This window comes from Monodon monoceros, unplaced genomic scaffold (assembly GCF_005190385.1).
Source record: "Monodon monoceros isolate NGI ecotype Baffin Bay Population unplaced genomic scaffold, NGI_Narwhal_1 Super_Scaffold_9, whole genome shotgun sequence".
Taxonomy (NCBI): Eukaryota; Metazoa; Chordata; class Mammalia; order Artiodactyla; family Monodontidae; genus Monodon; species Monodon monoceros.
In genome coordinates this window covers 47,161,937-47,173,748 of record NW_021703786.1, presented here as the reverse complement: position 1 = coordinate 47,173,748, position 11,812 = coordinate 47,161,937, and the positions used below count along the sequence as shown (strand labels likewise).

At 53.0% G+C, this 11,812-nt stretch overlaps 2 protein-coding genes across 2 annotated transcripts; one reads left to right on the top strand and one right to left on the bottom strand.

Annotated features, from left to right (window-relative positions):
* Positions 1-15: 15 nt before the first annotated feature.
* Positions 16-2,999, top strand: SLC25A11 (solute carrier family 25 member 11). Its single transcript, XM_029211200.1, has 8 exons — positions 16-249; positions 850-1,002; positions 1,086-1,292; positions 1,480-1,570; positions 1,652-1,742; positions 1,829-1,928; positions 2,009-2,060; positions 2,197-2,999. Exons 1-8 carry the CDS (start codon positions 155-157, stop codon positions 2,350-2,352), a joined length of 945 nt encoding a protein of 314 aa, XP_029067033.1. The 5' UTR covers positions 16-154; the 3' UTR covers positions 2,353-2,999.
* On the bottom strand, positions 2,987-7,933 carry GP1BA (glycoprotein Ib platelet subunit alpha). Its single transcript, XM_029211157.1, has 2 exons — positions 7,061-7,933; positions 2,987-6,830 (listed from the first exon to the last, which is right to left on the bottom strand). Exon 2 carries the CDS (start codon positions 6,822-6,824, stop codon positions 5,094-5,096), a length of 1,731 nt encoding a protein of 576 aa, XP_029066990.1. The 5' UTR covers positions 6,825-6,830; positions 7,061-7,933; the 3' UTR covers positions 2,987-5,093.
* Positions 7,934-11,812: the final 3,879 nt, after the last annotated feature.

Sequence of the window (11,812 nt, the reverse complement as noted above, 5' to 3'; positions counted from 1 at the left end):
TGCGCCTGCGCCTGCGCCAACTTCCAGCTGGCGCTGGCCCTGAGCGCCGGGGCGTGCGCGCGCGCCCTCGCCCCTGTTGCGCGCGCGGTGTCACCTTGGGCGCGAGCGGGGCCGCGCGCGCACGGGTCCGGGAGCCGAGGGCCATTGAGTGGCGATGGCGGCGACGGCGAGTCCCGGGGCTAGTGGGGTGAACGGGAAGCCCCGTACCTCCCCTAAGTCCGTCAAGTTCCTGTTTGGGGGCCTGGCCGGGTAAGCTCAGGCCCCAGGGATGGGACAGGAGGAGGCAGGGACGGGTGCCAGGAACCGGGCCCTGTGCTTTGGGTGTGTTGCAGTGAACCGAGGTGACACGGGGTCATTGCTGTTCCCATCGTATTACGAGGTCCTTGATGGGCTGCTAGGATCTTTTCACCCATCGCAGGGCTCCTACTGGGCTGCATACACGGCCGCCACCGGGCCACCAGAGTTTCCCAACCCATTGCTTGGCTCTGCGGGGCTGTTTGGGGTTTCAGGTCATTGCATGGCTCCTGCTGGACTACGTGGAGTCCCAGGTCATGAATGCCCACCTCTCCTCCTTGGGTCGGACTGCATGCAATCTCTCGGTCACTGCTTGACACCCTGGGAGCTGCATGGAACACTTTCATTGCATGGCACCTACTGGACCGCTGGACTTTTCAGACACATTGCTCTTGGTACACGCAGAGACTCTTGTACACATGCCCACCAGCCTCCTGAACATGTAGTCAATCGCATGGCAGGCCCTGCCCTTTGTGATCTCTTGTTGTCGGGCTCCAGGGGGCTTTGGTAGATCTGGGACACCTAGCTCTTGACTCCACCCCTGTCTTCCCCCAGGATGGGAGCTACAGTTTTTGTGCAGCCCCTGGACCTGGTGAAGAACCGGATGCAGCTGAGTGGGGAAGGAGCCAAGACACGAGAGTACAAAACCAGCTTCCATGCCCTCACCAGCATTCTGAGGGCAGAAGGGCTGAGGGGCATTTACACCGGGTACTGGGGCCAAAGGATGGGGGTAGCGTGTGGGTTGACAGCTCTAGACTTTGGCTTGATGCACTGACTCCTTCGCTCCCCAGGCTGTCAGCTGGCCTGCTGCGCCAGGCCACCTATACCACTACTCGCCTTGGTATCTATACCGTGCTATTTGAGCGCCTGACTGGGGCTGATGGTACACCCCCTGGCTTTCTGCTGAAGGCCCTGATTGGCATGACTGCAGGTGCAACTGGTGCCTTTGTGGGAACACCAGCTGAGGTGGCTCTTATCCGCATGACCGCTGACGGCCGGTGAGTTCCAGGTCTGAGCCTGTCCCCAGCCCCATTCCCTGGAATCTAGAATGAAAGAACTGATTTCTTATTCTAGATCTAGAGCACAGCATTCACCTGTTCACAGCATTCTGGCCTCCCATTTCTTTGCTCCTGTGGGAGCAGGGTGGTCTATCCCAAACTTGGCCTCTCCCTACCTTCCCACCAGGCTTCCAGCTGACCAGCGCCGTGGCTACAAAAACGTGTTTAATGCCCTGATTCGAATTGCCCGGGAAGAGGGCGTCCCTACACTATGGAGGGTGAGTGAAGGGGCTGGAGACTGGGGATGTGGGGTCAGGTCTTGGGCATTTCTGACTTCTCCCCCATCTCCCCCACCCCAGGGCTGCATCCCTACCATGGCTCGGGCTGTCGTCGTCAATGCCGCCCAGCTCGCCTCCTACTCCCAGTCCAAGCAGTTTTTACTGGACTCAGGTGAGACCCAGAGCTGGGCCCTCAGCTCCCAGCCTAGCCTGGGCCAGCTCTGAGCTGACTGCCTTCCCCTGCTCTGCCTCCTCCAGGCTACTTCTCTGACAACATCCTGTGTCACTTCTGTGCCAGCATGATCAGTGGCCTGGTCACCACTGCTGCCTCTATGCCTGTGGACATTGTCAAGACCCGGTGAGTATGCAGCCCTGGGCCTGGAGAAGGACGGGAGAGCCCTCTTTATGGCTCTCATGCCCCTGCCTCCTCTCCTTCAGGATCCAGAACATGCGAATGATTGACGGGAAGCCGGAATACAAGAACGGGCTGGTGAGGAAGCAGGGCTAGGGGCTTGGGCTGCCCGATTGGATGCCCTGGGAGTGGGGGTGGGGGATAGCTGGGTAAGAGGAAGAGGGTCCCAGAGGCCAGGTCCCAACCTCAGTGCCGTGCCTGCCTGGCTGTCTAGGATGTGCTGGTGAAGGTCGTCCGCTACGAGGGCTTCTTCAGTCTGTGGAAGGGCTTTACACCATACTATGCCCGCCTGGGTCCCCACACTGTCCTCACTTTCATCTTCTTGGAGCAGATGAACAAGGCCTACAAGCGTCTCTTCCTCAGTGGCTGAGGCGAGCGAGGGGCCTGGAGCCGCTGTGCCGGGGCTCCCACTCGCCCGCTGCTCCTACAGTCAGTGTGCCCCCCGGGGGACCTAGACGCTGCTGCCCTGGGCCCCGCTATTTATTTTCCCTCCACAGTATGGTTTCCTCCTCTGTGATAAGGGACTTGTGGTCTGTCCTGCCCCTGCTCCAGCTCGCCCTCCTTGCCCTGATCATCATGATCTCTCTGTCCCTGCCTGTGCCCTGCACGGAGGTGGGAAGCTCCCTGCAGATTCCTGGTCTCCTCTTGGGTATTAGTTTCAGGGCACATAGTACAGCAGAAGGCCCCCCCTTCTCAGTGGGGAAACCAAGGCAGAGCTGAGGGGACAGGAGAGAGCCGAAGCTGTCAAGATGATCAAAGGTCTGCAGTGGGAGGACATGGCCCTTCCTTCCTCCACCTCACTGAGGACGTAATCAATAAATTGGATTGATGACACCACCCCCAAATCTGGAGAGCTGTGGGCGCAGGAGGGGGAGGAGACTGGACAAAGAAGCGGATGCCCCTGGAGAACAGGAACTGGAGTTTTTAAAAAAAGTTATTAAAGAAAAAGTACCCGCTGTTTTTATGCAAATATTATGTAAGTCAGTCATGTTGCAGCAGCTGAAGGGTGAGAAAAACCCAAGCTCCAGGCCCTGTGTGTTGCTTCCTAGCCCCTCGTTCAAGAATACAACAGACGCCCAGGTCATCTCATGTAATCCCCAGGAAAAATCTCTGGGGTCTGGTGACTGTTTCTGCAGCCTGAAGAGGGAGGGAATAGAGTCTGAGAGGGGAAAGCTGACCTGTCGGGGGCAGAGTGGGCATGGAGCCGGGCCCCCAGAGCCTGGAGGCTTGATGTGCGCTGTAAGCTGGGGAGAGTGACTGCCTTCTCCATTTCTTTAGGAGATGTGTGACTCCCAGGCCCTACCCTCAAGGAGCTTAGGAACCTCTTGGGGCATAAAAGGGCATAGGAAGGTCAATTGGAAGGAGGGCTGGGCGGCACGAGGCCTGAAGGTTTCTCCTGAGCCAGGACAGGGGACAGGCAGGCCAGGGGACAGGCAGACGGCAGGTGGGAACTGTCACCTTGGCAGAACCTCGTCAGTAGAAGAAGTTGAGCTCAGCAGCCTGGCGGTGCAGCCGGGCCCTCCCACCTCTGCCTCTTTTCTTACCCTCTCCATGCACGTGCTGGCCTGGGCCACAGGGGCCACTTTGAGACACTTGAAGCCTGGACCTTGTCCTTAAGGAGTGCCAAGTCCAAACGGGAGGATGACACAGGGAAACTGGGAGTCAGCAACAGACCGCTGCAGGGGGATGTGGGGCACCCGGGCCAGCCTGGGTGAGGGGAGACAGTGCACAGTACCCGACTGGCCAGGGAAGTGGGGCGGGGCAGCACTCCTGGCCCACTGAGAGCAAAGGCTTAGAGGAGAAACGCGGGGGAGCAGGTGATCTCTGCAAAGTTTGTAATAGCTGGAGCACAGGCTGTGAAGTGTCTGCTGTGGGAGGGGAAGCTACACTGTTAGATGGGTTGGTGCACGGAAATCCTCGATCGCCAAGCTCAGGAGTTGTCCTCTATCGGAAAGAGTTCAGAGCAGGAGAAAGATGCGGTCAGGGTTTCAGGTTAGGAGGATTCTTCCTGCACCATCTGGAGGAAGGGGTCTCCGTGGAGCCAGAAAGGCTCAGTCCTCACTCCCATTCTCTGGGCCCTAAGTGCTGGCTTGGGCTGGAGGCAGGAGAGAAAGCTCTGCCCAACGTGGTCAGGTGAATGGCAGAATCCACGGCACCAGGGGAGAGAACTGGGCTCCATCTGCCTTCCTCCTGCCTTGACAGCAGGAATCAGAGTAGTTCAGTAAAACCCACCAAGATGGTACTCACTGCCAGGCCCTCCCCTCCCCTGTCCTGCTGCCCTGGGCAAAGCAGGAGAGCTGCGTGTCTGAGGCCATAGGTGCCAGGAGGCACCCACCTGTCCTAGTACTGCAGGTTGCAGGCAGATAGCCTCAGTAGTACCACTGAGCTCCCAGGAAACTTCTGGATCTTGAGCTGGAACTTGCTTGTGGTTGGCCTGGTGGGTGGTTACCCTTGGAGGAGGGAAAAGGCGGCCCAGGCAGGGGAAGTGCAGGCCAAGACTAGAGCTTTTGGGGGTGAGCAGTGCAACTAGGGTGGGGCAGCTGGGGCCTTGGGAATGCTGGTGACGGTGCCCCAGCCTCGTTTCCCTCTCCAAAAGAACGAACATTCTATTTTTAAATTATTTTTATTATACAAATAATATATGATGGTGGAAAACCAGAAAATGCTAAGCAGAGGAATAGAAAATAAAACCACCCGTATTTATACCACCCAGAGACAATCAGGGCTCACATCGTGACATCTCTTCCCAAGTTTCCTTCAATACACGGATACATGTGAGAACTGTGCTATATTCTGTTTGTTGTTTGCTTTTTCCTAAAACTTCCCCAAAGTGATGGTAATAGCCTAGTGTAGTGGTCTGGGAACCCCGCCGTCCATGCAGCATCAGGAGCTGTCTTTGTTCTGTGACCCACCCAACTTCTCCATCTCACTACCTCTTCAGATATGCTGGTTCTGGGATTGTGTGCCCGGGGTGTGCAGAGGAGGCTCCTGACAAAGAAGCAGTAACGAAGCCCTCCCCTGACCCTGTACTCTGTACCCACCCGCCCCCAGCTAGATCCCAATAGGAAAGCCCATCAGAGTCTCTCTTGAGGTCCCCAAACCACCCCCCCCTCAGAGGCTGTGGCCAGAGTACCTAACAGCCACTGTCCCCAGCAGGTCCTGACCACGACCCATGCTCAGGGCTGAGGGCCGCCGTCCTGCCAGCAGAGGCCCCACACGGCCATTAGGCCGCACCCACAGGAAGAGGCTAGAGCGGAAAGTGGGGAGCGAGCCTTGGAGGAAAAGCAGCCAGGCCCGGGCCACTGTCACTTGCCTTCCCCTCTGCAGCTCTAGATGCGAGGTGTGTGTGACTGTGGCCAGGGCCTGTGGTTTCACGTGCTGGACCCAGAACAGCAGCAGGATGAGGACCACAGAGGCAAACACGAGCCAGAGGAGACCCAAGATATAGAAGCCCAGGAAGAGGCAGCAAAAGTCAGAGTTGAGAAAAGGGTCGTTTCTGGAACTCTCCACATTCCACTGAGCCACCCCCTGGGCCTTCAGGAGGTTGACAAATTCAGAGATGGTGGCTGTGGTGGATTCTAAGATAGTGGGAAGTGAAGTGGGTTCAGTGGAGGTTAAGGATACGGTGGGTTCTGAGGTCTCGCTTGTGGGCTCTGGGGTGCTCGGGGCTGTGGGCTCTGGGGTGCTCGGGGCTCTGGGCTCTGGGGTGCTCGGGCTTGTGGGCTCTGGGGTGCTCGGGCTTGTGGGCTCTGGGGTGGGTTTTAGAGTTTTGGAGAATGTGATGGGTCCTGTAGAAATTCGGAACGTGGTCTGTTCCTTAGTTGGAGGCAAGGAGGACACTTGGGGGCCTAGCGGAGCAGTCGGCAGTGAGTAAAGCAGGCCCCAGTGGGTGGTGTGGGCACTGGTGTGGGTAGAGAAGCTGCCCGCAGCCCTTGTGGTAGGCACCTTGTCATCCTCTTCGTAGACATCGTAGTCTATGCTGTCCCTGTCGCCAGGGGTGTGGCAGCCCACCCCTGAGTAGGTATAGACAAACGTGTTGGGCAAATTGACACACCCCACGCTCGTCACGTTGGGGGTCATGGCCTTGGCGTCCACACCCTCCTTCCATATGTACACATTGTTGGCATTGTCCTGCAGCCAGTGGCTGAAATAGAGGATCCCGCAGTCACAGAACCAGGTGTTGTCGTGGAAAAAAGCAAAAGGCAGGAGGAGGTCCCCAAAGAAGCCCTTTGGTATCGTGCGCAGCAAGTTCCGCTGGAGGTAGAGGGTGTCAAGTTCCTCCAACCCATCCAGGAACCCAGGGGGCAGCTCACTCAACCCGTTTTCAGCCAGGTTGAGCTTCTTCAGCTTGGGCGTGGGCTGCAGGAGCCCGGGGGGCAGAGTCTTCAGCTTGTTGCCACGCAAGTAGAGCTCATGGAGGTGGCTCAGGCCATCCAGGGCATCAGGAGACAATGAGGCCAGCTCGTTGAAGGAGACGTCCAGGGTATAGAGTGCTGGCAGCGCCCGTCCCAACAAGGGCAGGCTTCTCAGCGTATTGTGGGATATAATCAGGGTCTCCAGCCGGGGCAGCGTCGCGTCAGTCTGCAGGCTGGTCAGCTGGCTCTTCTCCAGGTGCAGCTGAGTGAGGTGAGTCAGATTCACCATGGACACCATGGAGAAGGTGCCCAGGGGGTTCCCACCCAGGCGGAGGATGTTGGTTTCTGCTTGCAGATCTGGAGGCGGCGCCTTCAGCCCCTTATTTTCACAGTTCATTTCCACCTCGCTGGCCACTTTGCTGATGCCACAGATGGGGTGGGAGTGCGAAGGGCTTGGCAGCAGGAGCAGCAAGAGGAAGAGAGGCATGGGGACCTGTGGGCAAGGGGGGCTTGAGAGTGGGCACCCCTCCGCCCCCCGGCAGTATGCCTCCAGGCCCTAGCCCCCACTGCAGCCTCCAGGATCCCTTCCAGAAACTCAGCTCCCACACCTCCCCCCCTCCACTCCCCTCTCCTCCCCTTGCACCCCGAAGCCTAAACTGCTAGCTCCAGGCCCTTGGCTGGTATCCCTCCCTCAGGCCCCCTCCTCCCCTGGCCCCAGCTTACAGGCCAGCAGAAAGACCTCCGGAGCCACAGAGCTTCTTCCAGGGTGTGACTTGGGCCTTCTCTCTTCCAGCTCCAGGGAGGGCCTGGTCAGTGGCAGGAAGGGGGTGGAGATGGGGAGGAAATGCCAGCCTGATAGGGGCTCCTGGGACCCGGGGAACGGTCTCGCTCCCGGACACAGGCCTTTATCACCTCCTTCCACAACTTTCCCCAAGCCCTCCTTTTGGTCCTGCTCTTGCCTACTGTCCTCCTACACCAGGAGATTGGGGGTGGACTCCAGCCACCACTCTCTTCCAGCTTTTAAAAAAACCTCTCCAGCTGCCCCTGTCATTTCCGCTTCACAGCTGCATTCTTTTTTCTTCTTTTTTTTCTTTGTTTTTGCCATGCCTCATGGCATGCGGGATCTTCCCCAAACTCGTGCCCTCTGCATTGGGAGTGCAGTCTTAACCACTGGACCGCCAGGGAAGTCCCACAGCGGCATTCTTCGAACTGCCTAACTTTTACCCTCACCTCCCCCTCCCTCCTCATCCCACTCTAGGCTGTTTCTCCCCCACCCCCACTCCATGGACTCAGTTCTTACCATGGTCACCATTGACCCCCAAGCCTCTCCATCCACTGGGCACTCCTCCACCTGATCTTGTTTTCCGAAGCCTGAACACCTGTGGCCACTCCCACTTTGGGACTCATGACAGTAATTTTTTCCTCTTTTAGGTTTTTCTTTTTAAATTTATTTTTAAGCTTGTTTTTTATTGAAGTATAATTGATTTACAATGTTGTGTTCATTTCTGCTGTTACCGCAAAGTGACTCAGTTATACACATATATACATTCTTTTTCATATTCCTTTCCATTATGGTTTATCCCAGGGTGTTGAATACAGTTCCTTGTGCTACACAGTAGGACCCTGTTGTTTATCTGAGAGTAAGTTTTTCTTGGTTTTCCTCTTGCCTCTCTGGCTGACCCTTCTCAAAGTCCTTTGTGGATTCTTCTTCCCCTGCCCTTCATGAAAAATTAACATGCCCCCAGAATTCGGTCTTTGGCCCTCCTCTTCTCTTATGCTGCACGAACACCTGAGAGTCTCCTCATCCATTCCCTTGCCTTCGACCACCACCTGTCCCCCAGTGACTCTCAAACCTTTGTCTCTAGCCCAGGCCCCTCTCCTGAGACCCGAACACATATGTCCCACTGCCTTTTGGATTCCTTGGCTCTCCCAAAGGCCCTGAAGCAATATGTTCAAAACTGAGCTCATCACCTGTCTCCAAAGAGCTAATGCTCCTGCGTTGTCCAACCTGGTGAGTGGTTCTGTCATCCACTCATTTATCTGTAGCCTTTCAGCCAGAACAAACATCCCTGATAGTCATCTCTAACTCCCCCCCCTCCACTCCCACGTGCAACCTGCTACCAGGTCCAGCTGATTTTACCTCCTTTTTTTTTTAAGAATTCTTTTTTTTTAATTAATTATTTATTTGGCTACGCCGGGTCTTATTTGCAGCACACGGGATCTTCGTTGCCTCATGTGGGATCTTCATTGTGGCATGCGGGATCTAGTTCTGTCCAGGGATTGAACCCAGGCCCCCTGCATTGGGAGCGTGGAGTCTTAACCACTGGACCGCCAGGGAAGTCCCTGATTTTACCTCCTAATGCCCCTCAAACCCACCCCTTCCCATCCCCCCTGCCACCATTCCTTGTCCAGGGTGCCATGTTCTCTCCACTGCTTCACTGCAGCAGCCTCCCCAATGCTCTCCCAACTTTCTAACTCCCCTCCTTCTCCCCACCCAAGTGGTCGTTCAGAAATGCAGATTTGCTTATATCCTTCCACTGCCTGAAAGTCACCAATGGCTCTTTGTAGCCCTCAGGAGGGAGTCTAACGTCCCTAACATGGCCTACGGGGTCCTGTGTGATCTGACCCTTGCTCACCTGCCCAGCCCCATCTCTTAACACTCCACCCTTCACTCTAGGTTATTCTCTTTCTTGTGCCTGGACCCTTCTTCTCACCCCTTATCCCCTTCTGCCTAACTCTTACTTATCTGGAAAGTTCCAGCCCAGAATTTCTTCCTCTGGAAAGCCTTTTAGGATTTCCCAAGACCAGGTAAGGTGCCTGTTTCAGAAAGTCAGCCATCATATCTGTTGGTCCTTGGCCCCTTCCAATGATGAAAATGTCCTATCAACTGTCCCTAGAAGGGGCACCATGCAGCCGCATGAGCCTGCCCCTATCTGCTGACTGGTGACTGGACAAGGGGTGGACACTTGAGCCAGATGCAGTTAATCCATAGACTTGCCATGTATATAATTTGCTGGCTGCAAAAAGTACTTGAAATCATGGAGGAAATGAGGCACTAAGCAGCAAGAAGTGAGGGGGAGAGCTGCATAGACAGAGGCCCTGACCTGGAGTAAGGCCCCTAAGGGGGTTGGGTTTTTTGGCACTTTGGCACCAATTAGGGTTTTTAGTTGTAAGTAACAGGAAATGTTCTGCCTAATTTAGGCTGAAAAGGAATTTATTAAAAATACATTTTGGACTTCCCTGGCAATCCAGTGGTTAAGACTCCACGCTTCCACTGCAGGGGACAGTGGTCAGGGAACTAAGATCCTGCATGCCGCGTGGTGCAGCCAAAATAAAAATAAAAATATGTTGGCTACTTCACAGACTTCTCAGTGAGGGCTACAGAACCAGACGTGGGACTGTGTAGCTAGGAGCAGTGCCCAGAACCAGGCTGCAGAACCAGTCTGGTGAGCAAATCTCTGCTCCTGCTGCAAGACCAGGTCGCTGAAGCTTGCTCCACTGCTGCTGCTGAGCCAGGAACTCAGTGTTACCACAACCTCCCGGCTGCAGAGAGAGAATCCTGCATCATCCCTACCCCGTTGTGATACTCGCTCCTGATTCAGAGTCTGGGTGTGAGTCTGATTGGTCTTGTACCTGTGACCCAGCTGCAAGGGAGTCTGGGAAAGCAAGTATCTGGCTTTTTCAGCTTCTGTAATAGGAGGCAGGTTCTGCTTCTCCAAAAATTTCTAAGTTGAAGGATTTTGCAGACACAGAGAAGAGATTCATATACTTTGGCACCTACTGAAATGGTCCTAATGTTTTATTTTCTTCACATGTCGACGTCCTGAATTGTTGCTAATTTTACATCTTTGAATGTTTGGGAGTAACCCTACTTGGCCATTATGAATTACTCTTTAAATATAATTATAGGTTGGTTTGCTCACATTTTAGTTAGAACTTTTACATCGAAGTTAGAAAATAGGAGTGGCCCATAGATTTCTTTTGAGGGGACTTTGACTTATTCTGTTCTTTTGTTTTGTTGTCAGAGTTATACTGGCCTTGTAAAATAAATTGGAAACTTTTAGAGCCTCTGGAAAAGTTAGAGATCATAGGGATTTTCCATGCAGTTTTGGTGGAATTCACCTATGAAACCGTCTGGACCTGATGACATTTGGGGGAAAGCTCCTTGAATACCTTTCCAATTCCTACTCTAATTGTTTGTCTATTGAAGTTTCTACATCTTGAGTCAATTTTGGTAACTGATATTTTTTAATAAAATATCTAGTTCATGTGGCAGTTCAATTTATTGTTGCAAGTTTGAGCATTTTATACTTTTATCATTTGTTAAAATCTCCATATCTGTAGTTATGACCCCTAATGTTGTTTATTTGTATTTTTGCTCTTTCTCTTTTCTGTCTTCCTCCCTGCCCTTCTTTCTTTATTCACCAGACTTGCCAAAGATTGGTCTATTTTATTGGACTAAAGAACCAGATTTATTATTTTACTAGTCAATTGTTGGGGGTTTTTATTTGATGACAGGTGTCTACTTTTATCTTTAATAATTTCTCATACTTTGAGCTTATTTTCTTTTTTTAACCAATTTATTTTTAAAGGATTGTCTTTTTAAACAATATTTTTGTTTATTTATTTATTTACTTGGCCGCGCCGGGTCTTAGCTGCGGCACACGGGATCTTCGTTGTGGCATGCGGGAATGTGGGACCTTTTTTTTTAGTTGCAGCATGCAGGCTGTTAGTTGCGGCGTGTGGGATATAGTTCCCCGACCAGGGATAGAACCTGGGCCCCCTGCATTGGGAGCACAGAGTCCTAACCACTGGACTACCAGGGAAGTCCCTAAAATTTATTTTATTGAAGTATAGTTGATTTACAACACTTTGTTAGTTTCTGATGAGCTTATTTTCATGTTCTCTTTCTACCTTCTTGAGTTGAAATCTTCACTGACTTATTTTCAATCTTTCTTGCTTTTCAGGTAAATTCACTTAATTTATACTTTTCATTTGAGTGCTGCTTTGTGCCATCTCACATTTTTTATTATCTAATACCTAAGATGAATATTTGCAATTTTTATATCCAGCATCTATTCCTCTAAAATAAGAGGACCCCCATTTCCTTTTAAGAGATTACACCTCCCCAGATTAGGGCAAACTTGATGGGTGTAGGTATTCTGGCCTCTTGCTTTGGAAACCAAAATGTCCTTGGAAGTTCCTTCCACTAGACCCTTCCAGTTACCACCTGAGTTCAGCCCAGAGATGTGACCTAATCATGGACAACCATACTCCCTCTCCTAGGATTTCAAATGGTGAATGAGGTGACAAAAGAAGAGAAAATAGAACTGGACTTGATTCATTTCAACAGAGTGCTCAGGAAAAGCTGTAGAATAGTTCGTGCTACTAACTCCTCAGCCTGCCTAATCCCTGAGCAGTCCTGGATTTCCAGTGTTCACTTGTACCCCGTGAGCTTCTGCATCTTTACAAGAA